General features: G+C 38.6%; 1 protein-coding gene across 4 annotated transcripts in view; it reads right to left on the reverse strand.

Moving 5' to 3' along the window:
• Positions 1-220: 220 nt before the first annotated feature.
• Positions 221-27,686, reverse strand: part of LOC126284091 (integrator complex subunit 1) — a 292,520-nt gene continuing 265,054 nt past the window's right edge. For all 4 annotated transcript variants that reach the window (XM_049982751.1, XM_049982744.1, XM_049982760.1 and 1 more), the window contains 6 exons: positions 22,938-23,088; positions 12,626-12,818; positions 8,793-8,917; positions 7,502-7,689; positions 5,728-6,006; positions 221-637 (listed from right to left, as the gene is read on the reverse strand). In XM_049982751.1, coding sequence (XP_049838708.1) covers positions 522-637; positions 5,728-6,006; positions 7,502-7,689; positions 8,793-8,917; positions 12,626-12,818; positions 22,938-23,088 — 1,052 coding nt within the window. In that variant the 3' untranslated portion in view covers positions 221-521. The remainder of the gene's footprint in view (positions 638-5,727; positions 6,007-7,501; positions 7,690-8,792; positions 8,918-12,625; positions 12,819-22,937; positions 23,089-27,686) is intronic.

Raw genomic sequence — 27,686 nt, forward strand, 5'->3', positions numbered from 1 at the left:
AAATTAGGAAAGGACTAATTAAGTGAAACGAAGCAGTAGCATCATTGTGTGTATACTTCCACGTGTGGCTAAAAAAAACGAGGAAGAGTCTGGTCAACTTTGAACAACCCTTACAACAGTAATTTTGCCACCTGAGTCACTTTTTATTCTCATGAACTAAACAACTTAAGTGTAAGAAATCAAGACGGAAAAAATATTAATTAGTTCTATTATAATCATGAATGTATGAATTTGTGATTTATTTACAAATCTTACAACAGTAACTGTAATAGTTTGAAATAACTATGCTTATAGTGTTTAAAAAAACTTCTAGCATTACATAGTAAACATCTATTATTCCAATACTGCTCATTCAGAAAGACAGTAATTAAAACTGCCCCCCAACAAATACCAATTAAAAACCATACTTTTGTACAGCAGGAAATGCACCTTTTATAGCATAATATCTTACAAAAATTATTTTTACACAAGTAGTTTACAAGAAAAGTTGTCTCTCTTCTTCAGTTGTCAGCATGTAAGTCTTAACAACCAGTCTGAACATTAAGTAATGCAATTGTTTTGCTGATGTGAGGTACTGTGTTCACATTTGATGACATTCCCAATTCAAAAACCTTGTGGAGAAGAGACAGTGCATGCTCTGGAAAAAAAAGAATTTTCTTTAAAATTTGTTTTAACCTTAGTAAACATGTACAATTAAGCCACCAATTCAAAAAAGTCACAACTGTCAATAATTCTGCAGCAACACCCCAAAGGCTGTACACAGATTAACAAATTAACTCTGTTCACTACTCCAAACTTTTAATTTACTCCAAACTTTTAATTGCACACAAGAACCTTTGAACTGGCATACCCATATTTACGACATCAGACAATAGCACTAACAACCTCTTACCCACTCCACCCATGTGGTGCTGTTCTGTCAGCATACAGAATAAGCTATGTGTAACACATGTGAATGACAGAGTGATAAGTGTATTCAGACAATATTTTTGTCACATATGGCAGTGCCGCTGATAAATATCATGCAGTGTAATACAACCAAAATGCCATTGTAATATGTGGGTTTGTTGGCAGAAGACATGTCACGTTACATATTCAAATTATGAAAAATGCCCAGGCTGCACTGCTGTTTGAATTCCATGTTGGTGGATGCCATTACAAATAAAGTAGGAGATGACATGGGTATGCCATCTACAAAAGGACCAAGTCTAGTAAAACACTGCTGACCTTCAAATCAGCTGGTTGATCGAACCCCAAACTGTGATTATACAAATGTAAAGAAATGCACACAACTGGATCTGAATGAGAAACTTCATAACTCCCGCCAGCTATCTGGTCATTGGGCTGTAATTTGCTTCCACAACTCATGATGCTACTTAGCCCCAGATAAGTAAAACCATGCAATTATGCAGGTAAACAACATTTCCCTAGTATTCACATGTCACACACAAAACACTGAGGATAAAAAATGAATCCCAACTGCAGTAACATCATAGACTTAAACTCCTATTAACTAAAATAGAATTTTTGATGCTGTATATTCTCTCACAAATACATGAATGGACTAGGGTTCTTTAAGTTGGATGCTTTGGACTGAACACAATCCTCTAATGCTTAGGGAGGTGGTTGTCAGCCAACAGAGAGCTGGTGCACATGATGGAGGCAGAGTATTTTCTCTTGCAAGCCGGGCAGTTGTTGCGCGATGTCCACAGCAGATTCCTAAACTTATTTCCAGTTAAGTAATCTATGCAAATTAGCTCACAACCACTACAGCTGTGTTCCAGCACTAAATGTGAAGAAGGGATTATAGCTGATGCTGGCAAAACAGCGACCAAAGCATTAGCCCCCTTGTATGAAGGCTCAGTTTTGTTACATGCTTAAATTCTGATCAGCAACTAATCATCTTGCATATCAGAAATGATTATCAAATAATTTCCACTTTTTATTATGTCACTATTTTGCACAATATTGAGATGCACCTATTCTGAAAATAGTAGATAAATGCACACATTTTTAAGCTGTTTGCTCTGTCAGGTCACAGAGTGCCAATTTATCCACATTTTCCAGTTCTAGGTTACTGTAGATGCTGTAAATGATAGAGACCATGACACCACACAATGTGATAAGATTCAGAACTTTCTTCTTACCAATACTAGTCATATCTGCATGTACCTCTAGGTTACTTTCAAGTGCCTTATCATCAATGTGATACATTTTGTAGAATAATCTAGGACTGGTCCTCGGTGGCTCTGTTGCTACACAATAGGTTTACAACATATAAAGAAAATGCACTCATTCAAGCATACACATGACAAGCAATGAACTAACTAACTAACTCACTCCCTCCCCCCGCACGCCAATACAATTTTCTTGAACTTTTGTAGCATTTATTAATATTTAACTTATAATATAGGAACATGAAAAAAATAATGCTCGCTACTAAACTGGGAGAATCACTAAAACTTGCACCACAAATATTGCCAAAATGGAAAGTGCTATTGATGTGCCGTTTTCACAGGATGGGTTGGTAGTTTTCACAGGATGGGTTGGTAGTCAAGGACTCATTATGTTAGCCAATAAACAAGAGTGTAATAATACTTAGAAATTAATTTTTTGTGCAAACATGCTCTTTAAGTGGAACAATGTCTATTGACATTAACAAACTAAAAGTAGGGTGAATTAGAATGTCAGTGGTGTTTGTTGCAGGATTCTAGTGAGAGTCATTTATGAGATATCATATTTTGAAAAGTTTCCACACTGATATTGGTTTGTGCCATTCAGCCTGCTTTCTCTCTAGGTATGTTGTTGTTCTGTTTGCTTGCATGTTCCTTGAGTGCAATGCAACTTGCTAGTCTGTTAGTGTGTGACAGTCCAAGCAGTAGGTTGTGAGCTGACATGCTCATAGTATGCAGAGAGTGAAGGAAGAATGTAGTTTATTCTTGTAGAGAGCACATAGAAAGACAGTCAACCATCTTGGCAGTTAGTTATCAACCTATTCAACCAGTTACATGAAAGTGTTGGTGTAACACCTAAACAACGTAACAGAAGGGAGAGAAATTAACGTCCTTGCTGCTGATGCAGTTGATCCACATGTTGGCTCCTGTGCAATCGTGTGAGGAAGTGACATGAGTCAGGCAATATCCTACAGATTCTCCATTGACATAGGTTCTATCCATATCACATAAAGAGTTGCACGAAAAAGTTTATGAGTAGTGTGTTAACTTCTGTATGTGGGCATTAAGCAAGATACTCCAGATGTATCATGTATCATATTTAGTGAAGAAGCCACATTTACCACGTATGAGCAGGTAAAGCACCAAAACATGCATTACTGGTCAGTTGACAGTCCCTATTGGCTTCATCAGGTGAAATGTCACTGTCCATGGACTGCAAATGTGCGTTGTGAGATAGTGATCTATCATCTCATAGGCCCATGTTTCATAGACGAAACACAGAATGTGCACAAGTATTGCACCCTCCTAGCTGACCATCTTCCACAGATGCTAAATGACATTCGCTGCACACTACGAGGAACTTGCGGTACTAACATGCTGGCTGTCCACCCCACAGTGCACCAAGTACTACAGCATGTCTTCACGAATTGTTTCCAAATTGCTGGATTGAACACAGATGACCTGTACATTGGCTGGTCTGTTGGGCCAGATTTGATGCCTGTAGATTATTTTCTGTGGGGAAAGTTGAAAGATGCAGTCTACAAGGACATACCAACAACACTCGATGATATGCAGTGATGTATTACTGCCGAATGCTTAGACATCTCTGCTGAAATGTTAGAATGTGTGCAGAAGTCATTTAATGCCACACTGGAAGCATGTGTTGCTGCTCCCGACTGTCATTTTGAACGCAACCTGTGAAGGTCAACTGTCTCATTACTGATCAGAATCCACATGACAAGTGTATGCACTTCGTTGTTTTTTAGTTTGTGCTACCACAGATATTGCAGAAGTGTTGGTGCGGGAACTGTTCAAAATATGGTGTCTCGTAAATGATTCACACTGGAATCCTGCAACAAATGCCACTGACAATTTACCCTAATTTTAGTTTGTTCCATTTGAAAAACACATGTTTGTACAAAAAATAGAATTTACAAGTATTATTACAATCTGTTTAATGGCTAACAATACATGTCCCTCACTACCAATTCAGTCTGTGATAAGCGCACATGAACAGTACTTTACATTTTGACAATATTTGCTGTGCAAGTTTTAGGGGATTCAGCGTTTATATTCCCATACCACACAGTACAAGGTCTCTCTCTCTCTCTCTCTCTCTCTCTCTCTCTCTCTCTCTCTCTCTCTCTCTCTCTCTCAACCTTTTGCTGGTAAGCCCCGTGTAATGAAGACTATTCATAAAGAAACTTCTGCTTTCATATAGCATGTTTAATAGTATATACGGTGGTACTGCTCTTGCATTGCAATGCACTTTGAACCAATATGCTATGAGCAACATATAATCAAGGATGTATCTTCGTTGTTCTCAAAACCGTGGGCTTTCAAAATATGTGCTGCAATCATATCAATTTTGAGGTACATTCTGTAATAAGGTTTCTTGTGGGGCGAGAACATAAAGCTAGTGGTGTAAGCTGTAAGCCAATGGTGCCATATGTTCCACAATTGGAAAACTAATGTCTATGATGAAGAGAAAAGTGGTCAACTGAGTATTGTGAATGCAGATCCAATTTGTGTGGTTGGCGAAACAGTTAGAGAAAACTGCAGTCACCATCTCCCAGCTTTGTGTTTCTTTTGCTCTCATTACTCATAATCTTCTGTACAAAGTAATTACTGAAGATTTGCGCTACTGGAAATTTAACACCAGGTGGGTGCCTAAACTCTTTCTGAAGAACAAAAGGTCCAGCATATGGCAGTAGCACTGTCGTTTCTTGTATGTTACAAAAGAGAAAGTGAAGCTTTTCTCTACCAGAATGAAATCAGAAACAATAAGGTCCAGGCCATACAGAATCAACAAAGTGCAGTCAAACACTTTCCAGCAGCAAACTCATGGCAATTGTCTTCTGGGACAGAAAAGGAATTTTGCTTGTAGAGTTCTTGGAGAGAAATGTTGCAATTAACAATGAATGTTACTGTAACACACTATCAAAGTTGAGAAGGACCATTTGGTACAAAAGTCAAACCACGTTGAGCTCTGGAATGATTCTCCTGTTAAGCAATGGCTATCTGCATCAGCACAACATACTTTTACAAAACTGTGCAACTTCAAATGGGTAGTACTGGATCACCCTCCCTACATCCCTGGTTTGGCATCTAGCACATATTGTCTTCATTAAAAAAATGGAAGTTACTTTATGAACAGCCATCTTACTGCTTCGAATATGCTACTAACTGCATCAAAAAAGGCAAGTACAGCATGTAAAACATTCCTGCTATTTTTCAAAACAGTGCCATCACTACAAATATCTCTCTTATTCTTCCACTTTTATAGTATCATCTTTCTTTTCCATTGTTTCACAAATGGTTTGCTTTCAGATTTCCTGCTGAACTTCTGCAAGCGTTTTGCTCAGATTTACTAACGATTTCTAGTAGCTTTACCAAGAAAGAATTTTAAATTGGATTTTTGAATATACATGCGGTGTAATTCAATGGTAACATGTGAAATACTGACATTTCTATACCCTTTCAAAACAACTGACTACTTTTGGAAGAATCAGCAAGAGACATGTACAAGATTATAAATAATTAATACACTAACCTTGTGCACAAAGGACTACCTCTGGCAAATGATCAAGTGCAGATACAACAATCTCTGGCTGAGGGCTGTCAAGGCAACGGAAGTATGCAGGAAGGAGACTGGCGCAAGTCGATTGCTGTGGGGAGTGCCGCAATTGTCGTGTTAGCAATACATGTGCCAGAGATCTAACTCCTGATGATGGAGACAGCAAGAGAGCTGCTACTGCATCTCCAAATGTGTCCAAAAGAGCTGGTTTGCGAGCTGACAAGTGGTCCAAGTCCTGAAGGGCTTGCATCACATCTAAAACATAAACATAAACATAATTTTTCTTACTGACAAAATAATGCCAAATTATTGTAACTGAAAAAAATAAATCCTATTTACTGTTGGCTACAAAAGATAGATATAAGACCGAACCAATATGAAACATAAATATACATTTGAAATAAAACATATTAAAAACAAAGATTCCAAGACTTACCAAGCAGGAAAGCGCCGGTAGATAGGCACAATAAATAAAACACACACACACACACACACACACACACACACACACACACACACACACACACACACACACACAGACAGACAGAATTTCTAGCTTTCGCAACTGACGGTTGCTTCTTCAGGAAAGAGGGAAAGACGAAAGGATGTGGGTTTTAAGGGAGAAGAAGCAACCGTCGGTTGCGAAAGCTAGAAATTCTGTTTGTGTGTGTGTGTGTTTTATTTATTGTGCCTATCTACCAGCGCTTTCCCGCTTGGTAAGTCTTGGAATCTTTGTTTTTAATATATTTTTCCCATGTGGATGTTTCTTTCTATTTTATTTACATTTTCAAATAAAACAGTTAGACAGTCGTTTTATATTTATTGTTGTAATCAAATATTGTCATAATCACAAACACAAGATAAACCAAAGAGATGTGAATACTTTAAAATTTGTTTCAGATACATTATCTCCAAATACAAAGATCATTTTTATTCATAAATATGTGTGTGTGTGTGTGTGTGTGTGTGTGTGTGTGTGTGTGTGTGTGTGTGTGTGTTTTTGTTTTTGTTTTAGAGTGAATAGAAATCGATCCTTTTCATGATACTGTTGACATTTCAATGGTATTTAGGTATTTACTTCATCTGTATAGGAGTAATAATGATGCTGATGATGACGAATCTTTTTATTTTTATACTGATGAAGTCAGATATGTATATGCAGTCCTCTTTATGGTGCTCACTACATACTGACACATTTCATATTGCGCCATCACTTGAAAACGGTACACAAGGTCAAATCACACTTGAACAAATAAATCTAATAACAGCTTAGTCATCAAGTGACAGCATAACAAACACATCAAAGGAGGTTATAATTAGGCAAGCTTCCAGAGACAGTGTCTACTCCTTCATGCAGAAGGGGTGAAGAAAAAGGAAGAGGGGTGAAGGAAAAGAACTGGAGAGGTCTAGAAAAAGGGGTAGATTTCAGAATAGTTACCCAGAACCACACATTAGGGCAGACTTACTGGATGGGATGGGAAGGAAGGACTGGTTGTTGGGGACTGTACCAAACGAAATTTGACACTGTCAAAAGCCAATTGTTTTTGGTGTTATAATAAAGTTTAGATAATACAGATTGTTTCTGGAATAATACTGGACTAAAGTAAATAGAAAACAATCACAGAGAAACCCTGGAAAAACATGTTTTGTCAGTGAAGCTCAATATACCACATAATGATATTTTCTACATTACTTGTCTGAATGTACAGCTAATATAAACTACAATGATCTGGGCCAAGAATGTACATACCTTCTCCTTGAAGTTTGCGGAGTGTAGACAGAAGTGGTCCCCAGTTAGGTGTTGCTTCTGCAGGTGGAGGTGGCGCACCAACAGCTAAAACTATTTCACCACAATCATCATCTCCAGATCGTGGGCGGCCTATACTAGAAATCAGCGAGCGGAGGCTGCTCAGATTGTTGTGCGACACCTGTAGGTCTCTAAAAATAAAATAGGTAAATACATAAGAGCTTTCACAGAGATGTACTTACAAAATTGAAGATAAGGAAATGGATGGAGGACAAAAAAGTAAGTATCTTTCATGTATACCAAGATAAGCAGATTACATTTTAACAGTGATCAAATGAAGAAATGAAAGTAAAAAAAAAAAAAAGGAAGGAAAATTGAGGCTTAATGTCCTGTCAAAGACAGGAGTTCAAGCTCAGATTGTGAAATGATGGGAAAGAGGAAATCAGCTGTGCCCCTTCACAAAAACCATCCTGGCATTTGCCTGAAGCAATTTAGGAAAAACACAGAAAACCTAAATCTGGACTACTGGATGGTGACTTTAACTAGTATCCTCTGCAATGCAAGTCTAGTGTCTTGTTATTAAGCATGTCTCTCCAGAGAGAGAGAGAGAGAGAGAGAGAGAGAGAGAGAGAGAGAGAGAGAGAGAGAGAGAGAGAGAGAGAGAGAGAGAGAGAGACGGGTTAATATCAGTCACTGATGGATGTTACTATGTTTCAGTTAGCATTAAATAAATTATGCTAATTTTCTTCTGGTACGGAATGTAATATCTTATTTACAATAGGATCATTAGTAAACTTAGCCCCAACTTTAAACAACCCCAACGTCAACATTCATTTGAAGCATTTCTGATCACCATAGGAAGTAGACAAGCTAAAACAGGATAGTGAAATTGGAATTAAAACCACATGTAATCATTACAATTGACTCCTTCCCGGTGTGCTACCTCTTTCACTCTCTCAGAGTGTCCATGACAGGAGTCCCATGTTGAAATCTATCAGCTCATTTCCATGATCCCTCAGAGACAATTTCTTGTTGCACGAAAATTTTCTCTCTGTTTTAAACTTTGATGTAGAGATCTAATCACTGCATGTAATTCTTATTTGTAAAGAGCCACTTTACTCAAGCAACACTTAAAAATGAAAACTGTTGAGTACTGATAAATGTTAATTTGCAACACAACAAAATATCTGACCTGCTATTGTTATGAGTTTGCTTATCTTAAGCAATTTTCATCCATCCCTGACAAGCAAGTTACAAAATTTTTTGTCAGCTGTTTGTGTGTACACATACTCACATGAGTGTGCTGACATGCTTCTGCAAATACTTCAGGGCACGATGAGCATCATGGGAGATGAAATTTTGAAGCAGTGCCACAAATCTATTCAGAAGTGCAACCAAGTCTTTCATGTGGCCATGGTACTGAAAAAAAACAAATAGATAAAATAAATTAGGTGCTAGAAGTTTCACAAATAATATCACTAACAAAGGTAAAAAACATGGCATAACTTATGACCTAGAATTCACCATATTTAATTAATGAAGATTAATTCTCATTTTCCAGCATGGAATAACAACAATATGGAAAGGCTAGACTACTATCCCTCACATACAGGTGTTAAGCTGCAGAAAGGCACAATGAAAACAATACTAGAAATATTTAACCTTTGAACAAAATTTCCTTCGTTCTAACTCCTGCTCTTAAATGCTCCCCTCCTGCTTCATTAAATAATACATCATTTTATTCTTTAGATCATAATAATATCAAAGTCATATTCTGAAAGATTTGTTCTGGTCAGTGCATAACACAAAAAATAGATACTGATCTCTGACCCTGAAATTTTTGGATGAGTGACACTGTTTTCACAATATCTCTCCCACATTTTCAGCACTTCAGTATGCAGGTTTAACCTGTCCATAATGTACATACTGCATTAAAGTGATGCTACTGCTCACCTGCCACCTCATGATGACATGAAGGCACCAGACAAAGTTGAATACTTAATAGCACTTAAATTTGTACAATGTTCTTACAGAATTTCAAATGATCGTTACTGTTACATTTCCTATCTTAATGTCCAGTTACGGGTATTAAAAGATATCAGTTTGACGATATTGGTGGAAGTAAGGTTGCAAGGAAGGATTGCAAGTCATGCTTTGGTAGCTCACTCATGGAGCAATTGCCCAGTTCAAGTTCCAGTCCAGCACCCAGTTTTAATCCATGAGGAATAACAGCAATAGAAATTCCTGGATGGAACAGGCATAAAATAAGTGAAAGACAATAGCAGACTGCCATGTGACACTTAAGAGAGACATAACAGAAAACAGTATCCACACTGGCTTTCGTGCACTTACCCTTTTTCTAGCAAAAATCACACAGACACTCAAAGAAAAATAGCAGTAACGTAAAAGCTAATGTGAATACTTTTCCTGTAATGTGGGTCTATGCAACACATACTAGTCGATTATAGGTGACTGGTTTACCTTTCGCTTATTTTACATATTAATCTGCCAGGAAGTTTCATATCAGCACATATTTCATCGCGTATTGAAAAATTCATTCTGGAATTAATATATAGTTCATACATGTTCTGTAAGAAGTACCACATCTGCAGCAGATCAAAACTAGTTTGTACATTATCTGGAAGCAATGCTATCACAGCTCTTGTTTACTGATGTCAACTTTCCATACATTTGGATTAATATCAAACCTTAGCCCAACCCAACATGAACACCACCACATATAACACAATTATGGTTAGGTTGGCAATATTGGGAGTCCAGGCACTAGCAGCATAAACTACTCCAATTTTGAAAAGGCTTCTATCACTTTAGAAATAGGAAGTTCAGGGGCAAGAAAGTTAAAACTTCAAAGCCAATGCCTCAAGGTATAATTTTATGTCAATTATCCCCCCCTTTTTTTTACCCCCAAGAACAATGTTTCATTAACCCATTTGCACATGGTTTTATGGAACAGTTGTCATAAGAATATAATTAAGTTTACCCTATCTTTTTTGCATACACATACAATTATTTACGAAACTTAAAAAGTACACTTGTTCTGGGGACTTTTAACATTGTCATCATTCACACACAGTTCCACTGTTTATAGCACACCATGAACCTGTTTCTCATTTTTCATAAATATTCACACATAGTGTGTAATGTGAAATGTTCGTCCACACGGAGGGCAACTTTACTCATGTTACATTCAAAACAGGTTTCCCCATGATGCCCTCAATCATAACAAACTTCGTACCTTCTAGAGAGAGCAATTTTCTTCTGAAGCAGCATTATTTTCACTCGACAATGTCCCCATCTTCTGGCTTAAAGCCTTAGTGGGCTGCTTCGTTTGGCTGTCCTTTACAAGTGTAGACAGGGAGAGTTACATTCTTCAAGAGTTGCTCAGTCACACTGAGCCACAACTTTGTTGAAATCATCCTCTTGAGCGCTTGATTCAGAGTGTGTTAAATTACACTTGCATTCAGCAATGTTATGTCAAGGAGGTATGTTTCTACCTTCTTATACCCCTTGACATATCTTCTCATAAGTGGATATGTGGACAGATGCTGGTTGTTTAAGCACCTCCACCCATTCCTTGGCTGTAGTCAATAAAACAATTAGATTTTTGCTTTGTTTTTCCATGTTTATGTACCTCCACATACTCTGGTCTGTCCTGAAGTGTTGATAAGAGCTGAACATTTTTCTTATCATCCCATTTCACTTCAATAATAGTGTTCAATGATATGAATGTTAGTTCCTTCATCATCTGGCTCATTCCACTGGACATGGGTGACATATTTTTTCTTATTGGTCTTACAGTTCTGACAGCATGAGTTTTCCAGTCTAACAGTTTTCTGAACAAGTTGAGAGAGCTGCACAAGTTTCGAGATAAATAGTTCTCCATTCCCCAAACAAAGCCTTGCACAACCTTTTCACTTGCTGGAAATTTAACAGCCATATCACCACTTTCACCCTCTTCACCAGTACATATTTTCTGATTGTAGCAATAATCGTTCTCCGAAGAGCACAGTTTATGTATTTTATGTCAAATATGGCTGTGAAGCATTATACTGAACAGATGAAAGTCTGCGTTTAACTTCACCAGGCTTTCATCTGTGTCAGGAATATATGCTCCTTCAAATTTGTCAAATGGTCTATTATGTTGTGTTTTTGGTGAATCAGTAACAAAGTGCAGAAACCAGGAGATAGTCTTGAATCTTCTCGGTGGCACTGCCTCAGCACACACTGGAGTCTCATTTTTCTTTTTGACCAGAAGTCTTGTACATAAGGTTTTCATGTGCACAGCATGAGGACGCACAGAGAAAAGTGTGTCTTCAGTGCATCAACCACAGAATAACTGCATCTATTTCAGATGTCACAGTGCAAGTGCTAGTTTTAAGATGAGTAGCTATATTATCCTACTCCAATTAATTACTTATGGATTGTCTGCAGCATGCTTTGGTGTTACATTGGCACATTTCTTGAGTCACGATGCTTTGTAGCATATTTCCAGTTTCTCTGTCATCAAAACGCTACAGTTTTCATCAATCTACCATTTATAGCTTGCAGTGTCATACTTTGCAGCACCTTACTTTAAACATCAGAATAACTTTCTTCCAAAAAACGCCAAATTCTCACAATTTCTGCATTGTGTGGGTCAGGCATATTGTCATTTGTTGAGCTCGCATAACACAGACTAAATGTATTTAAGTTCAAATTAATGTCCCAGTTTCACAAACATACAATTAGTGCCATCTAATGATATGGCTGCAGAACTATGGCAGAAAGCAGATGAGCCACATGTCGCATCTACAGTGCTGTTAAGCTGTACACACCATTGTACGGCAATGCATGGCACTGCTATGGCGGCTGTACCACACATTGTATGCAAATGGATCAAGGGAAAATAGCAACACATTTATATCATGAAAATGCAAAAGGCAGGTGCAATTACCATTGTTAATATGGAAGGCTTGAAGGATCAATAAAGGATTTTGTAAACCTGTGAAGACATCAACTCTGAGAACATGAAGCTAAGGTTACACTTCTTACAATAAATATCCATTTCCAAAATTATACCACCCACTGAATAAAGTATAAAAAGATTAATAAATATAAAAAGTATACCTTAAAAAGGGCAAAGTACGACGTTAATATATCTTCCAGTCCACGGGCATGCTCAGGCTTGAAAAGGTGTGGCTGCAGAAGCTCAAGTAAACCTAAAACCTGAGTGAACAAGTTGAGATGATTTCGAGAACGGAAAACTGGAAACTCCAGATGGACACGTCCACACAGTGCAGCTGCAAGCATTGGCAATTGTCTGGAAAGAAAGAGAAAAACACATTAAAAATTAAGTTTTAATCAGCAATTAGATATTTCTGTGCCAACTGAAAGTCTTATTGTTTTATACTCAGCCAATTATATCAGAGTACCAAACAAAGCAGGGTTATTTAATCTTGTCACATCTGAATAACATTGGCTATATAAGGTGCAGCAGAAATAAGAGGACTCCCATACTTCGAAATGCAATAAAAGATCTAATCAAGCAAGAAACATAAAAATTGGAGGGGAAATATCTAGCAGAATGTAGCCCCTGATTTAATAACCTGTCCTGCAGACAATGACTCCACCACTGCTTTACATAAAAGGTGTCAGACTCAAAAACAGACATGGGCCAAATAAACGAGGTTTAAGCTTGGGTGGGCTAAAAGAACTTCCAATTCAGTTTTCATAGAAACACATATTTATCTGGAAAAATATTATACAAAAAAAAAAAAACACCACCACCACCACCACCACCATCACCACCACCACCACCGCCACCACCAACAACAACAACAACATGTATGTTTTCTTCCTGACATTTGATATCTCTGTTCTGTGACTACTTTGCTACTTTGAAATAAAACTTATTCACAATAATTACTTAAAAAACTTTAGGTCTGACAGGAGATTACTTTCTTTCATAATTGAAAATAGTTGCTCAAGTCAGCAGGTACTTCTGTATATGGATATAGTTTCACGTGTAAATTTTTGAGTATTTTCAAACCTGGCAAATATTTATAAAATTCATATTTATGAAATTCAGGTACATCAACTTCACTAATTTTTTCCCTTCAAATCTGAATCGCACTGCATCTCAATTCTCTACATCTGCATTTGATTAGGTACCAGTTCTATGTCTATCATACTGATCAAAGAGAACAAAGAGCCTGACTGCAGCACCCTCTGAAGGGAGGCACCTGTGAAACACCCAAATGAAATCTCCTATACTCTTTTGGTCTATCATGTGGTAGTTGTGTATCAAACTATCCACTGCTAGTTCAGTTTCGTGCACCTGCGCGTACTATTATATTGAAAGGACAGGCTGCATTAAGGGCCACAGGCTTCCCTGCGAACTACAAGTTTGTCGTCCTTGTTCTGCATGCTCCCCAAAATCCATAAATGTAACAATCCCCAATGTAGCTGCTTACTGTGTTCCGACTGAAAGAATCTCTGCTCTTGTCAACCAAGCCCTCCAACCAACTACCTATAGCCTAGCCTCATATCAAAGACAGTCACTTCTTTTGCTGACACTGCTATCCCCATCCCATTACAACCGGAATCCCTTCTGGTTACTGTTGATGCCACCTCCCACACATCAACATCCCTCATTCTCACGGTCTTTCTTTTATCGAACAGTAGTTCTCCCAACGTCCTTCTGGCTCCAAACCCACCACCTTATTCCTTATACACCTAACCCACGGCATCCTCATTAAGATATCTTCATGCCCAGGGCCATGACATCCATACTCATTTCTCCACAAACTCAACACTTTCTCTGCCACTCAATTCACGTGATCCTCCTCAGTCCAACGTGTCACCCTTCTAAATTTTGACGTCCACCTCTGATGGTTCCATTCAACCTCTGTCCATATCATCTCAACTACCCACAAACAATATCTGCATTTTGACAGCAGTCACTCACTTAAAAAAATCTCCCAATTAGCCTAGCCTATGCATTGCATACCTGCAGTGATGAGAATTTCCTTTCCCAGTATGCCAAAGGTCTCTCAAAAGCCTTCACACAGGCACTACACCAAACCTAGTCTGCAAACAGATTTCCTGTATCATATCCTCAGAGACTCCTAATCGTCCCACCGCTGCCACCACCACCACCACCACCACCACCAAGAATAATCACCCAATATCACTCCAAACTAGAGTAACTGAACTGTGCCATTCTCCAGGACTCTGACTGTCATCATGTCCAGAAACGAGGGATATCCTACTCACATCTCTCACCATCCCTCCTAAAGTGCTACTCCTCCAGCCACCCTCTACCTATACAATGTCCTGGACCAGCTCCCTTGCCATAAGGGTTATAACCTGCAGAAGATTTCGGTCAAAAAGACCTGCCCAATACTCCCATCCAATACATCCCACTCCAGCCATGTCACTGATTTATCCTCTCCTATCCCACCAGAGGCAGAGCCACTAGTGCACCTGTGAAAGCAGCTGTGCCATATACTAGCTCTGCTGCAATTTCTGCACAGTAAAAAAAAAAAAAGGAGAAGAAGAAGAAGAAGAAGAAGAAGAAGACCCCCAATAAGCTGTCCACCAGAATGAACGGTCATTGTCAGACTGTGGCCACAAACAGAGTTGACCACACAGTGGCTGAACATGCTGTTATGCACAACATGCTCAAGTTCAATGGCTGCCCCACAACCCATGCCATCTGCATCCTTCTCTCCAGCACTTTTTTTCACAATCTCTGCCATCTGCATCCATCTCTCTAGCACCAGTTTTTCTTAACTACACAGATGGGAGTTATCCTTGCAACGCATTACTCACTCACACAATCTGTCCAACAGTCTGCCCTTCCTCGGTCGTCTCACCCCCTCCCAATCCACACCTCTAAGTATCATCAATGTGCACTGTTTGAACTCACTGCCCCCAGTGCCTGTGTGTCGCATTCCTAGCCTGTGCACTTTCTGCCTTCCTCCAAGCCACCAGCGGCTCTCCCCTCCCACTGTGTACCTATCATTGTGTGTGTGTGTGTGTGTGTGTGTGTGTGTGTGTGTGTGTGTGTGTGTGAAGGGAGGAGCTACATCTTTCCTTTTTTTCATCCTATTTTGTATGTATGAACTGGTTGTGAAAAAACTCTGTAAATTATGCACCGGTGCTTTTACTTTAAATTTCACATTTGTGTGAGTGTATCGACTCCAAAAACCTCATTTGTAATTGCTGGACTAATTTTGTTCATCTGGTATTTTTGTACTTCGGAAGTTTTGTTATCTTTTCAGAATTTTGTCTGTCACTATCTCACTCTTGTAAGATGCTATTCTGCTGTTCTCATTGCAAGATTATAATGTAAATAATGGTCAGGTTTTCTTGGTATAATATGAAGTTAAAGTTATTCTTTCTTTTATTTCTACTAAAAACCATGTAACTTTTGTGTAATTTTTAATTTGTACTAAGTGTTTTCAGAGGATCACAGCTGGAGCAGAGGTGTCAACAACATGCTGTTACTGGACATTAATAACAGAACACTTTCCATGTTCAGTCATTACTTTTCATTGCTTCTTACATTATACCTCCCTGAGACACCTGGACTGGTAATTTATTTGTATCTTGCAGGATTTTCACACAACCTATGCAAAGAATGATTTGGTAATTTGTTTATCAACAATGACATAATTGTGCGGCGTACACCAGTTGGGTGCTTGCCCCATGAACATTTAAAAGTTTTTGATGGTGGTTAATTTCCCTTATATTTCGCAGTCTAAGCTTCATGCTCGCAGTCTACTCGGTACAAAGCACTGGCTGTATTACCTCACTGAGCCATAGGTACTGTGGATGACAGTACATGCAACCACCATCCGGTGACACCCTTTTTTAAAATTAGTATTAAATCACTGAAATTACTGTTTTTGAATCTATTTAAGGGTAGTAACTTGACAGTGCCCATTAAAGGATTCAAACCAAAGCTACCAAATTTTCATTCATTTTTGTGGGACTATTGGCATCTCAAAGCTTCTACTATTCGGCGAGTGATCTGCTTTCCTCCTAAAGTATTTACACAAGAGGGAAAATCACTTCTTCTTCACCTTTTCCTACTTCTTGATGGGGTAAGCATTGTTATATAGGTTGTGAAAAATCTTAGTGGTAGTTGGTGGCCAGATGTCCCCTTCCTGGTATCATCACTCTGTCTGGGACAGAATTAGTGGACTCCATCTGTTGCATCTAGATTCAATCTTATGTTCAAGTGTGAGAATGTTTTTGAAATGTTTGCATAAGGTGTATTTGAGGTGTGACATAGTATCTGCCCAGTATTTACCAAAGTGGACGTGAGAAAATTCCAAAAACAACATCAGGGCAGGCTGGCTCACCAGTTCTCATTGTTAATCCATAAGGCAGTTCTGATCTGGGACAGACTCACTTCCCCATATCCTGGAAGTGGTGAAATGCACTAGGCTATCCAGGAAAGTATTTAAGAAAATCAAATAGCATGAAATTATTTCTGATTGTGTTTAAAAGTAACATTATCCCAAAACAGCAACCATTATTGATCAACACCTCTAGTTTAATCTCTCTGTGTGGCGACTTCATTTGGCACATTCGTGTTGCTTTTTTCCATGGGATAATTTAAACACCGAAGTCCATGTGCTGCCTCACTAAAGTAATGTCACATGCCAACATCACCATCTGACTGTGGAAAATGGCAGAGGGAGGGAGGCAGGAGGAGTGCTCACTTCACAGAAAACATAATTTTAATTAATATAATATAATATATAATTAATATAATATTTTAATATTTTCAAAAACAGAAGACTCATTGTGCAATTTTACTGTTGCAATAATTGCAGTTATGGACACAAAAAGATGTTATTCCCTTATTTGTAACACACACTTTGGCATTGGCTTTTCTCAGATAGTCGGCACAAAAACAGTTTCCTTTTTGAGTTTGGTATACTGCTGATGACAAGATCATGACAGACTACGAACCACAGTTTTGTGTTTGCCAGTTGTGGAGGAACTAAGCCACGAAAACTGTTTGCACAGATACCATCTCACAGTAATCACTGGGGACTGAAGAATGATATGGAAAACTGAAATTTGATCACACGGACTCTGATTTGTGCTGAATTAGAATGATTACTCGATGTAAAATGCGAGGCCCAGCCCAAATAATTTAGGGTCCAAGAAAAGAGCATTGTGCATGCCCAAGTTCAGAAGTGCCAGTGTTCACAACTCTAGTGGTCTGTGGAGCTTCAGCTTGGTGTTTACATTGTTGAGAATGAAGGTCAAAGCAGAATGTTAGCTTAAAGAAAAAAAAGACAGGCCAGGATCAAATAAGAATAGGATAAGAAGAATCCTGCGTCTAGGTAGCAGTCAAGGGAGGGCCGTAGGCCAGCAGCTTCAGGAGAAAATAGGTGCGGGGTAACAGGTCACAAGTATTGTGAACCAAGTGCTAGCCTTAGCCAGGTGACAGAAAACACTTGGGTCAGCTATGCAGGGACTTTGAGTAATTATAGTTGGAGGAGCAGGAAACATCCTGGCTATGAATCCAAGATACAGTATTAAGAGTTACCTGGATAAAATAGGAGCAGAAACTGGCCACACAAACATGGGGTTTGTCGAGGTCTGTCAGCGCCATGATCAGCCTTGAGTAAACACTGCCGTAAGGCTTGTTAACACTGAGCTGATCAGGATGCTCCAAACACTGGCAAAATCTCACATAAGTGTTGTTCCAGTTGACGCTATTGGTAGGTGGGAATACACTACACATGGTCTGAACCTAAATAGGAAGCAGGAAGCTAAATTAGCTTCTCTATTAGAAGATACTGCAAGGTGGAGGCCACAGTCACACAAGGGATGATCCCTGCGGTTATTGGGACCATGTAGACAGTTTTTTAGGTTAAAGCCGAAGTCCGGACAGACAACAATCAAGAAAAATAGAACAAAAGAAACTTCACACACAGAAAATGGGATAAAGCTAAGGGTAGTATCAATTCACTTCATCAAAATATCAGGGGAATAAAAAATAAAATATATGAGCTGATAGTGTGTTTAGACATTCTCAAAAGTAAGAATGAGATTCATATACTTCGTCTCAACACCATGTAATTGTGGGAATGGAAAGTGTTTGAAGTTTGTGCATTTGAACTACAGCTAGATAATGTATTGTTGATATTAACAACAGTGTACATGTCCCCATTAGGAGATTTGGAATTATTCATAAAAAAGTTTGACTCCCTGTTATGCTGTTACTAAACTAATCTGTAGTGATTTCAATGAAAACTTCCTAAGCAAGTCTGATAGGAAAAGTGACCTACAAGCATTATAGCATATAACTTAGAATCAGTGATAAACTTCCTTAGCCATCTGGCTCAAGGCAGTAGCATTCTAATAGATAACGTATTTGTGCACCAAGAGGATGTAAAACTAACATATGCTTTCCCTGTGATACTTGGATTATCTGACCATGATGCACAATTGATTAACTTACAAGACCTGGCAGGGTGTACAGTTCAGAAACCATTACGTGAAGGTGTAAAGTTGCTCAACCTGGTATCTGTAGAGCACTTCATAGAAAGTTTAAGAAATGTTAATTGGGGAGATGTATACAATGATCCAAATGCTAACGATAAATGCAACATATTTCTTGATAAATTTATATCCCTTTTTTAACATTGTTGCCCAAAAAAATTACTAAATGTAACACCAAACAGTTTTCGAAGATACTTTGGACTACTACGGGTATTAAAGTGTCTTCAGAAAACAAGAAAACTTTGTCAGGCAGCAAGAATTAGTAAAGACCCGTAAGTAATTCAACACTATAAAAATTGTAGTAACATACTTGTAAAAGTTGTAAAAATCAAGAAAATACATGTCAGAGATGAAATTAACAACTGGGATAATAAAATTAAATCAATATGGAATGTTATTAGAAGGGAGACAGGAAAAGTAACCACTGGAGTAGGTAACTACTGCCCAGCATCAAAAGTAACAAAAGAAAAATTTGGAGTAGGAATTAAAATCCATGGAGAAGAAATAAAAACTTTAAGGTTTGCCGATGACACTGTAATTCTGTCGGAGACAGCAAAAGACCTGGAAGAGGAGTTGAACGGAATGGACAGTGTCTTGAAAGGAGAATACAAGATGATTAACAACAAAAGCAAAATGAGGATAATGAAAAGTAGCCAAATTAGATCACATGATGCTGAGGGAATCAGATTAGGAAACAAGTCACTTAAAGTAGTAAATGAGGTTTTCTATTTGGGAAGAAAAATAACTGCCGATGGTTGAAGTAGAGAGGATACAAAATGTAGACTAGCAATGCTCATTGTCTCTCGTCCGTGAGCTAAGGAGAGCTTCAAATTTCCTGAGCTCATCGAGAACTGCTCTAAGAAGATTAAAGGACCATAGAATCAGATCCCATCATGTTCTTATCAAAGAACCGTTGTCTGATGAACAAGCCGTGGATAATCTAGCATGTGTGAGTCCTGGGAAAATGTCAATTGGAGGAAAGTCATTTTCTCCAATGAGCGCACAATTGAGTTTAAGAGCATAGGTCCTGCTGTTGTTTACTGCACAGAAGGGCAACAACATGATGCACGCTTTGTGACCACACATGCTAGAAGCGGACGCATAAGTGTGAAATTTTGGGTTGGACATCTTACATGGGTGCAGAAACTTTAGAAAGTATCCAAGGCAAATTCAATTCAGCACCCTATTGAAAATGTGGTCATCCCTGGAGCTCAACTTTGGTACACTGAAGCACATCTCATTTGCTGAAATGATAATCATCCATCAAACACTAGCAATAGGATTCAGAGCTGGTTTCAATGAAGGGAGAATATTGCTCATGCCTTCCGTGGTCTCCAAAGTTGCCTGATTTCAATCCCACAGAGTATGTAAGGACTCAACTTAAGACGACCACGAGACAATAGACCAGACCCTCCTCTGGAAACTGCGAGTGCCCTATGGGATTTGGTTCATTCTTAACAGGAGAGAACTGCCATCGAAGAGGATTTTTTTCCATAAACTTATCAATTCTATGACTAGAAGGATCCATGCTGTTCTTGATACTAATGGCATGTGGACAAAATACTAAAGCTATACATAGACTTCTCTTCATTTTCAAACAATGGAAACTCCAGGTAGGAATATCAATTTAGGAAAAGGCACTTAATTGTGCCTGTCTGGAACTTAACGTGTCTTCTTTACAGTAAGTAGCAATCTGTCTTTCCCTACATTGTTGCAATTCTTGATTTTATTTCCTTTTTCTGTAAAAGTTCTTCATAGTTATAAGGCTAACAATATTAATCTCAAATTACAAATCTTCTTGCTATATATTATTATTGTTTTTATGGGAGACCAGGTGAATATCGCCTTCCAAGGATTATTATTTCTATTGTTATGGGAGATCAGATAAATAACTACTTCTGTCAACATATATTAGCCATGCTGTACAATTGATGCAATGGACAGAGTTTTGGGTTAGCATGCAGGAGGTCAAGAGTTCGATCCTACGTTGGGACGCACTATTTTTATTTGCTAATTTCATTCTGACATTTCATACTGTAATATACACCATCTCTTAGGTCACATGTATCCTTAATTTACACTTTGTAACACTGAACATAACAAATGCATGATTAGAGAATAAGAAACAGACAGTTGAAACAAATGACCTGTCATAGGATAGAATAACTACAAAAACAATATCAATTTCTAGACGCTAAAGAGGACAGCTCAATACAATAACACAACATCTACTTGCCATTTACACTACGTGTAAGATGAGCGCACTCAGATGTCACACATTAGCGACCAGTGGCAATAATAATGTCCATATTAATGACCACATGAATACATTGGCCTCGGAACAGCAGATGCTCGAAGCGACCTCCCTGCACGTCCAAACATTGTGCAACACAATGGATCGTACAGCTCTGGACCCCTTGCAGCAAAGCTGTGTCCACAGTAACGAGAGCAGCATGAATACAGGCTACCAATTCTTCCACATTTGTTGGTGCAGTAGAGCACACATGCTTCTTCAGGTGTACCCACTAGAAGAAATCCAGGGGATTTAGGTCAGGTGAAGGCGGTGGCCATACAACTAGACCTCCACATCCAAGCCATTTCCCTGGAAATTTTCTGTCCAAATACTGTCGCATATTAATTCCAGAGTGCACCATCTTGTTGGAACCATATCCTCTGTCGAACATGTAATGGAACATCTTCCAGCACTTCCCCGGAAATTTTCTGTCCAAATACTGAAACGCATTAATTCCAGAGTGTGGAGGTGCACCATCATGTTGGAACATCTTTCAGTGCATCAGGCAGATAGTTTGACAGGCATGTATGATACCTTTGTGCCGTCAATCGGTCAGTCAACATGTAGGGGCCTAAACACCTATCAACCGATATTCCACCACACACATTGGTACAAAAGCGAACTTCATATCCACAGTTACAGGTGATATGTGGGTTAACGTCACACCAATGGTAAGCACTGTGCATATTGAAGACACCATCACAAATGAATGCAGTTTCATCCGATCATATTACGTTGTTCACGAAGTCATTGTTGGCTTTCTGTTGTTGTTGTTGGAACCATTCACAGAATTGCATCTGCTGATGGCGATCTGCAGGATGCAGGTCTTGAGCGAAAGCATAATGATAGGGACGCAGCCCATGCTTGTGCAGCACACACAGTATAAACACGCCATCAATCCTGCACGCTGTTCCACCTCTGACAGATATTCTTCTGCACGATTCATCCCGACACCGCTAATTGTGAAATGTTCGGTTTCAAATTACACTGTTTCCCAAATGGTAATAGATGTGATGTTTCCAGAATCCCATCGATATAATAATAATAATAATAATAATAATAATAATAATAATGATGCTACAGATACGTACTAAACAGCATGCGGTTACCAGACTCTGTGTTGAAAGGCATAAGAAGTGGGACCAGGGTGATAACAAATACAAATAGTAACCGAGTGTGGACATTATTCACAAAGCACATTGCTAGTCCTACTGGTAACATAAGGCCCTAATGAAATGTAATGGACCTAAACGAGGCAAGAATAGTTGGTATAAATCTATAGGACCATTGGAGGAGGGTACAAAGAAAACAGATTTTGCATCTAGTAGATTAAGTGGTGTGAATAAATTCACACCCACGACGTGGAAAGGGCTTCTTTCAAAGCTGACCAATCTTCTGTTTCTACGATTTTAGTATGTAACGGCAAATGTTTTCTTACAGGGAAAAACAAGAAGCTGCTAATGACACCTCAAAGTTCTTTGCCAACTGTTTCATTTAATAAAAATATTTTTTTATTATATCTACTTAGGTGTACTTCGTGTACCTGCATTTTTTACAGTTGTTCCTTGTTTTCATATCTACTGACATCTAGCATACACCACAATTTGTACAAACCTGAGGACTAAGACAGGGTGCACAGACGCCATCTTACGAGCAGAGAGCTCATATTCCTGGGAACGTCGCGCCCAGTCTTTGCCTTGATGAGAAGCTGTCAGAGCAGTCAGTACTGTGTGGGACATTGAATCCAGAGTGCTGCTAGTCCAGTCTGAAAATAAACATCATGTTTGAAAAAGCAAGATCATGAATTCTATGAAACACACGTCAATGAAATAGACACAAATTGTAAATGTTGCCATGAAACTGGGAACTCTGAAGACTACAGGACATTGCAAAGGTAAAAATGTAACTGTATTATAGTTGTGTACAAGTAAGAAGGCGGCTGTGTTATGCATTCTGCACAAAGTGGGATGGAGAATAGTTTGTTGCATCATAAATGTGCCCTTTATCCCTGTCCCACGCTTCATGCTCCAGCTGTTTCCCACCCTTGCAACTGGCAATATTCCTGTCTCCTCTAGACAAATTTATATGCAGGTAAAACTCTCACTGTTGCTTTTTGGCATAATCCTCATTGTATTTGCTTTATGCCACCCATGTTGAAAACTACAGTGACCAAGTACTCTCATCATACCTGGACCAATACAACAATCAACAATAATGTTCAATGAATGCCCCAAAGTGCACACTGTACACAAATACGCAGAATGATGCTATTGGCTGTATTGTCATAGTGTACAATACTTCTTGCTAATGCATATCCCTCTACCATTCACCTTCTTACATGTACAGAGCATGGAATCATAATTATACTAATCATTGTTTATCAGGAGCCAAGACACCTATATAACTTCTTTCAGTTCTTATGATCGGTTTAGAAATTAAGTTTTTAAAACAGAATTACCTGTTAAATTTAGATTTATTTCTTTGGTTCTGTACTTACATCTATGCATTGCAACAGATTTAAAAAGAAGAGACTATATCCCAATGGATGTTAATTTTATTACTAACTGTGAACCATGCTTTTTTCCATTCAAAAATTATTCAAATATCAAGTGTTAAATATTTTAACATCATTATGAGCTGCAACTTTCAGTGTGACAGAATGGTGAATGATCTCTTATACTAAGTACTTCACAATGTTCATGTAAGTTTAAGTGGCATTAGGCTTCAACACATCAAAACAAATCTAGCCTCGATCCACATCCTGCGGCATGCAGCTGCAGAAACTCCATTTCTTCAAATGGTTATTCAAACCTTACAAATTTCCGTCATCATCTGAGTGAGCCAACAAACTACTACAACACTTTTGTCACTACACGCGCAACCATAGACTACACAAGGGCCAAAGATGTTCTTCAGCAGCAAAGAACTTGATATGAACTGAATCTTTGGATAGACACTCGACCCAGGCTGGGATATCAATACATCAATAAGCACTGCACTGTACCAACATCTTTGCACGTTGATCAAAGAAAGGGTTTAAGGAACTGATCTATCTTCAATTTGTAAGCTCACTTAGAAGATGGCTAAAAAGTATTTGGCCGAAACAGCAGCTTAAGAAATGTAATTTCTACAGCTGCATGCCCAAAATTTAATGTCTCAGCCAACGTACCATAAAAATGCACAAATCTAGATCTGAATAATGAACTTTAAAGCAGAATGCATTAACCTAAACAATAACATTTCACACCCAAAGCAATCTGAACACCTTTTGCCTGCCAATTTATAGTATACATGCAAATAACTGACAAGTATTAAGCAAGTGAGAAACAATTCATACAGAAAACAGCTCCAATGGAATCTACAGAGAAAGGAATAGATGACTCGGAATGGAGCAGTGAAAATGTCACACAGGACATATTTCAGAGCAGCTCAGAACTGACGACAAATCATGATGCAGCTGCTGTGTGCCATTAAAACTTTGCAATCAATTGAGCACAACTATAGACAGGGGATTTACCCTGTTATAGATAAATGTTTGGTTACATCCTGATATCAAGAAATCCAGAAAAAAATGTTTTGTAACTAATATACCGGCAGAAAGAAATGCTTACCCACTCATAAGAGGAGACAATGAAATTTAGGCTAAAAAGCATCTATCTATGAATGTATGGTTTCGTGGCAATATGTACTGATAAAATTTTCTTGGGCTTCCAGCTGCATCAAGTTGTTTAAAATGTTGAGCTTTCGGCCAATTGTTCCTCAGCCATTGTCAAGTGGTGACTGTTTTTTGTTTGCTGCTACTGTCCTTATGTAGCCACACTGCCTACTGCGATTTCACTGGTGCCCACCCCAATGCCATATGAGGTAATGCTTTCATTGTGTGTCCGCTTCAAACTTCGGACGGCCGGGTCCCAAGCAGTACTTAGCTGTAGGCCACCGTCTTTATCAAGCACACTGTCACAAATTTTTATCTCTATTACTTCTTTAATTATGCTATCCCAGAAACTACTAATCCACAGAATAATGAATGTCTCTTTGAATCCAATACAACATCCATTTTCTAGAGCACACTTTGCCATTGAAGATTTCTAAGACCGAAGGCGAAAGCATCTCTCAAGTTCTATACAGAGCTGTTCAATAATATGCGACACAGTCTGTCCGATTAAAATATTCTCCATCATATAAAAAATATGACATAAGAGTATGCTGAAATTAATCCACAACAGTGTCATCAAATAACTGTGGCATCATTGATGGAATGCACATGAATAATGACACCGCATCAAAGCTGACTATAATATCTCCTTCTCCAAGATGCAGCATTTAATTCAATTGATGAAGTCAGTCGTATTCTTGATGTGGTGCACACAGTGACCATTGTGCTGACTAAGGAAAATGGCCACACATTTCAGGCATCAGTAAGTCGGCAAAACAATGGTGCTCACAATGGCATGTAGAGGTGTGTTGTTCTTATGAACTTGTGGAAGGACATACAATGTCGATGGTCGAGGTGCCCAAAGGAGGAGATTCTTAATGAAACTCTCTTCCACTGAAAAATTTGTGACAACACCCTCAATAATGATGGAGGCCTATAGATAAGCACAGCCTGGGATCTGGCCACTGGAAGGTTGAAAGGATGTGCAATGAAAACATTAAGTCATATGGCACTGAAGCAGGCACCAACAATGTCACAGAATCAGTGGACTATGTAATGACAGCAGTAGCAACCAAAAAACAGTCACCTTCTGACAGTGGCCAAGGAGTACTCACCCAAAAGCTCATGGATTTTAAACAACTTGAAGCGGCTGGAAGCTCAAGAGAATATTATTAAAAAAATGTATTGAGAAATAAAACTGTATTGCTAACTAGTAAACACAAAAGATAGTACTGCTCTTTCTTCTGATACTTATCAGTTACACAAACATGGTTCATTAACAATTAATGTTACCGTATTTATTCGAATCTAAGCGGCACTTTTTTTCCGGTTTTTGTAATCCAAAAGACCGCCTGCGGCTTAGAATCGAGTGCAGAGTAAGCAGAAGTTCTGAAAAATGTTGGTAGGTGCCGCCACAAGTAAGTTCTGCCGTCGAAGATATGTAGCGCTACACAAAGATAAATACTGGCGCCAAAACCTCTGTGTCAGTAAAAGAGAGAGAGAGAGAGAGAGAGAGAGAGAGAGAGAGAGAGAGAGAGAGGTGGAAGACGAGCTTTTTTTCTACACTCCAAGTTTTGACCACTGCATTTTCATACATTATCCAATGAAGTAAATACAAATTCCGTATTGTTCATCTTCGAATGTAGCAGCATTTCAATGTACTACGAAAATCCGACTGGCAAGACTGTTTGGGATGTTTGTCAGAACTCTACGTTCTGAATTTTTTCCTATCTGTGAGAAGAGATGGTTGCTAAGAGGAATTTTTATGTATTGTGAATCACATGCAGTATTCTCTTCACCATAAGAATAATATGAATATAAACATTTTACCATGTATTGTTTCGTGTTTGCTGCTATCTCATTTAAATCCTGTCTGCCTAATAAACTAGGAAACTTGAGTGAGACAACAGCAAACGAGGAAGAATATACATATCATGTCATGTTTATATTTGTATTATTCTTATGCCTAATAGTGGTACAGTCAGAAATGAAGCACGGCAATTGACTAGATTTTTAAATCTAAGATGACTCCAATATCTGTGCAGAATATAATGCACTAAAGAGGCGTCTGCAAAGATTTTCAAACGGATAAAATTTTTCGCTAAACTCTCATTCAGAACATCTTCTATCATACACAGTCTATTATTTGGTTCTTGTTGATCATTATCGAAGAAAGCAGCAGTGTAAGTAACAACAAACAGCAGTCTCTTGCCACTGTTTCGCTAATGAGACGATTCCTCTCTTTTGTTTTTTTAATTGTATGCGGCGGTAGCACGCACAAAAGCAAGCCATGCCGCGAGCCGCGACAGGTTGTAAACACACATTATCAGAATGCGGCAAACAATACATGACACAGTACAGTAATGCATTTTAAGCCTAGAGTGATGTAAACACCTAAAACAAAGAGAACAACACTTATCAAATCAAAGAAAAATAAGCAAACAATTCAAGCCATATGAAGCACGTGAAAAAGGAAAGGTACCCGTATAAATACGGACGGAGCACCTAGCTGTATCATCATTCATTCGACCTAAATTATGTCTCATATTAAAATGGACCAACTTTGTTTCGATTTGGAGGTGCGGCCTAAAACTTTTCTCTCTCCTTGAAATTTAGAGTCCCAAATTTCAGGTGCGGCTTGGATTTGGGATTTCCCCCCCCCCCCCCCCCCCCCCCCCCCTGATTTCGAGTCTCATTTTTAAGGTGCG

Source organism: Schistocerca gregaria, chromosome 1 (genome assembly GCF_023897955.1).
Source record: "Schistocerca gregaria isolate iqSchGreg1 chromosome 1, iqSchGreg1.2, whole genome shotgun sequence".
NCBI lineage: Eukaryota > Metazoa > Arthropoda > Insecta > Orthoptera > Acrididae > Schistocerca > Schistocerca gregaria.